The following is a 1,555-nucleotide window of genomic DNA, read 5'->3' as shown; positions in this document are numbered from 1 at the left end:
ATGTGTTTGTGTCTATGTTTGTCACCTACCACAATTTGACAACGCTCATAGTGTTGATTTGATTAGCAGTTCAGCCAAAGAGATCAATAAAATAAGTACTGGGGTCAATCTGCTGGACTAATATCCTGCAGTGCTCCAGCATGGCCATAGATGCATAACTGAAACAATTAAAAGGGCCTGGCCCTTTATTAATTCAATGCCCTCTTTCGATTCTTTTCCAAGATCTCCGTGAAGGATACTGTTACAACCAACTTGTCCATGGCCGCTGTGTTCCTAGCCGTGAAATAAAGAGAACTGCCCGCCACATCTGCTGTTGTACTGGACTTGCTGCAGCCTGGGGCCCGTCCTGTGAAAGGTGCCCAGCAATTGGCTCAAGTAAGGAAACTAGCATGTCATCACTTCTCTCTGCTGACCAGTCAAAACATTTGTGTCCCTTCTTTTATCTATCATCTCCTCCTCCTCCTCATCCTCTCATCCCCCTTCTCCTCCTCATTCATCTTCTTCTTCTATTCCTCATTTTTTCTTTCTTCTCCTTCTCCTCCTCCCCTTCTCCTCCTCCTTCTCCATGATTTCATGTTCATCAGTCCAGCATTATACACCTCTAAGCATTATTTCCTTCTTCCTTCTTTTCTTTCTCTTCTCCTTCCTTTTCTCACCATGAAGGATATCTATTTGAAACATTTACCTATCTTACTTGATCTGCCCTCCACACACACACACATACACACATCTCCACACTGAATGTTATATATATTGACTTAAACAATTTTCCATATTTATTTCTTATCAATTGTTTTTTTATGTTTTATATTTACAGACCAGTTTGCCAGAATTTGTCCAAATGAAATAGGATATTTACCCAATGGCACTGGTAAGTACAGAGTTTCCAGACACAGTACATTGCTTATTATAATGACTATTAACTTATATGTTTTGTCTATTTGTTTATATACATACACAAACAAACATAAATATATATAAATCAGAAGATGCATGTATCTTTTCTCTCTTCATATATAAAAAGTCTAGATTTAGCTATGATTGACTCTCCAGCACTAGACAACGACACACAAAAAAAGAACACAAGATAAGCAGTATTCTATTGTTTCCTTAGGAAAATTCAGATTTTGTATATTTATATATAAATAAATATAGAAAGAAAGAAGAGATACCTCCATTTTGTAACTTATTTCTCTATCATTATTAATACGCACACACACACATGTACACACACACTCATATATCTTGAGTGGCTGTGTGGTCAGACGCTTGCTTTCCAACCACATGGTTGCAGTTTCAGTCTCACTGCGTGGCACTTTGGGCAAATGTCTTCTACGATAACCTCAGACCAACCAAAGCCTTGTGAATGGATTTGGTAGATAGAAACTGAAAGACGCCCGTCGTATATATATATATATATATATATATTATACAAGAATGTTGTTGATAGTGACTTCAAAGTTTTGCCAGCTTTTGGTCAACAATATTTTTGTATAAGTATAATATTCTTGTATAAGTATAGAGTTATCCCGTCAGCTTAATGTAAAATTGTTTT

General features: G+C 36.8%; 1 protein-coding gene across 1 annotated transcript in view; it reads left to right on the top strand.

Annotated features, from left to right (window-relative positions):
* LOC106879722 (fibrillin-2) overlaps positions 1-1,555 on the top strand; it is a gene marked incomplete at its 5' end in the record, with an annotated part of 60,038 nt that overhangs the window by 55,728 nt on the left and 2,755 nt on the right. Inside the window, 2 exons of the mRNA XM_052976508.1 lie at positions 223-375; positions 818-871. Of these exons, the coding sequence (XP_052832468.1) occupies positions 223-375; positions 818-871 (207 nt within the window). The remainder of the gene's footprint in view (positions 1-222; positions 376-817; positions 872-1,555) is intronic.

This window comes from Octopus bimaculoides, chromosome 24 (genome assembly GCF_001194135.2).
Source record: "Octopus bimaculoides isolate UCB-OBI-ISO-001 chromosome 24, ASM119413v2, whole genome shotgun sequence".
In the NCBI taxonomy this organism is placed as follows: Eukaryota; Metazoa; Mollusca; class Cephalopoda; order Octopoda; family Octopodidae; genus Octopus; species Octopus bimaculoides.
This window is presented reverse-complemented; position numbering and strand designations above follow the sequence as displayed.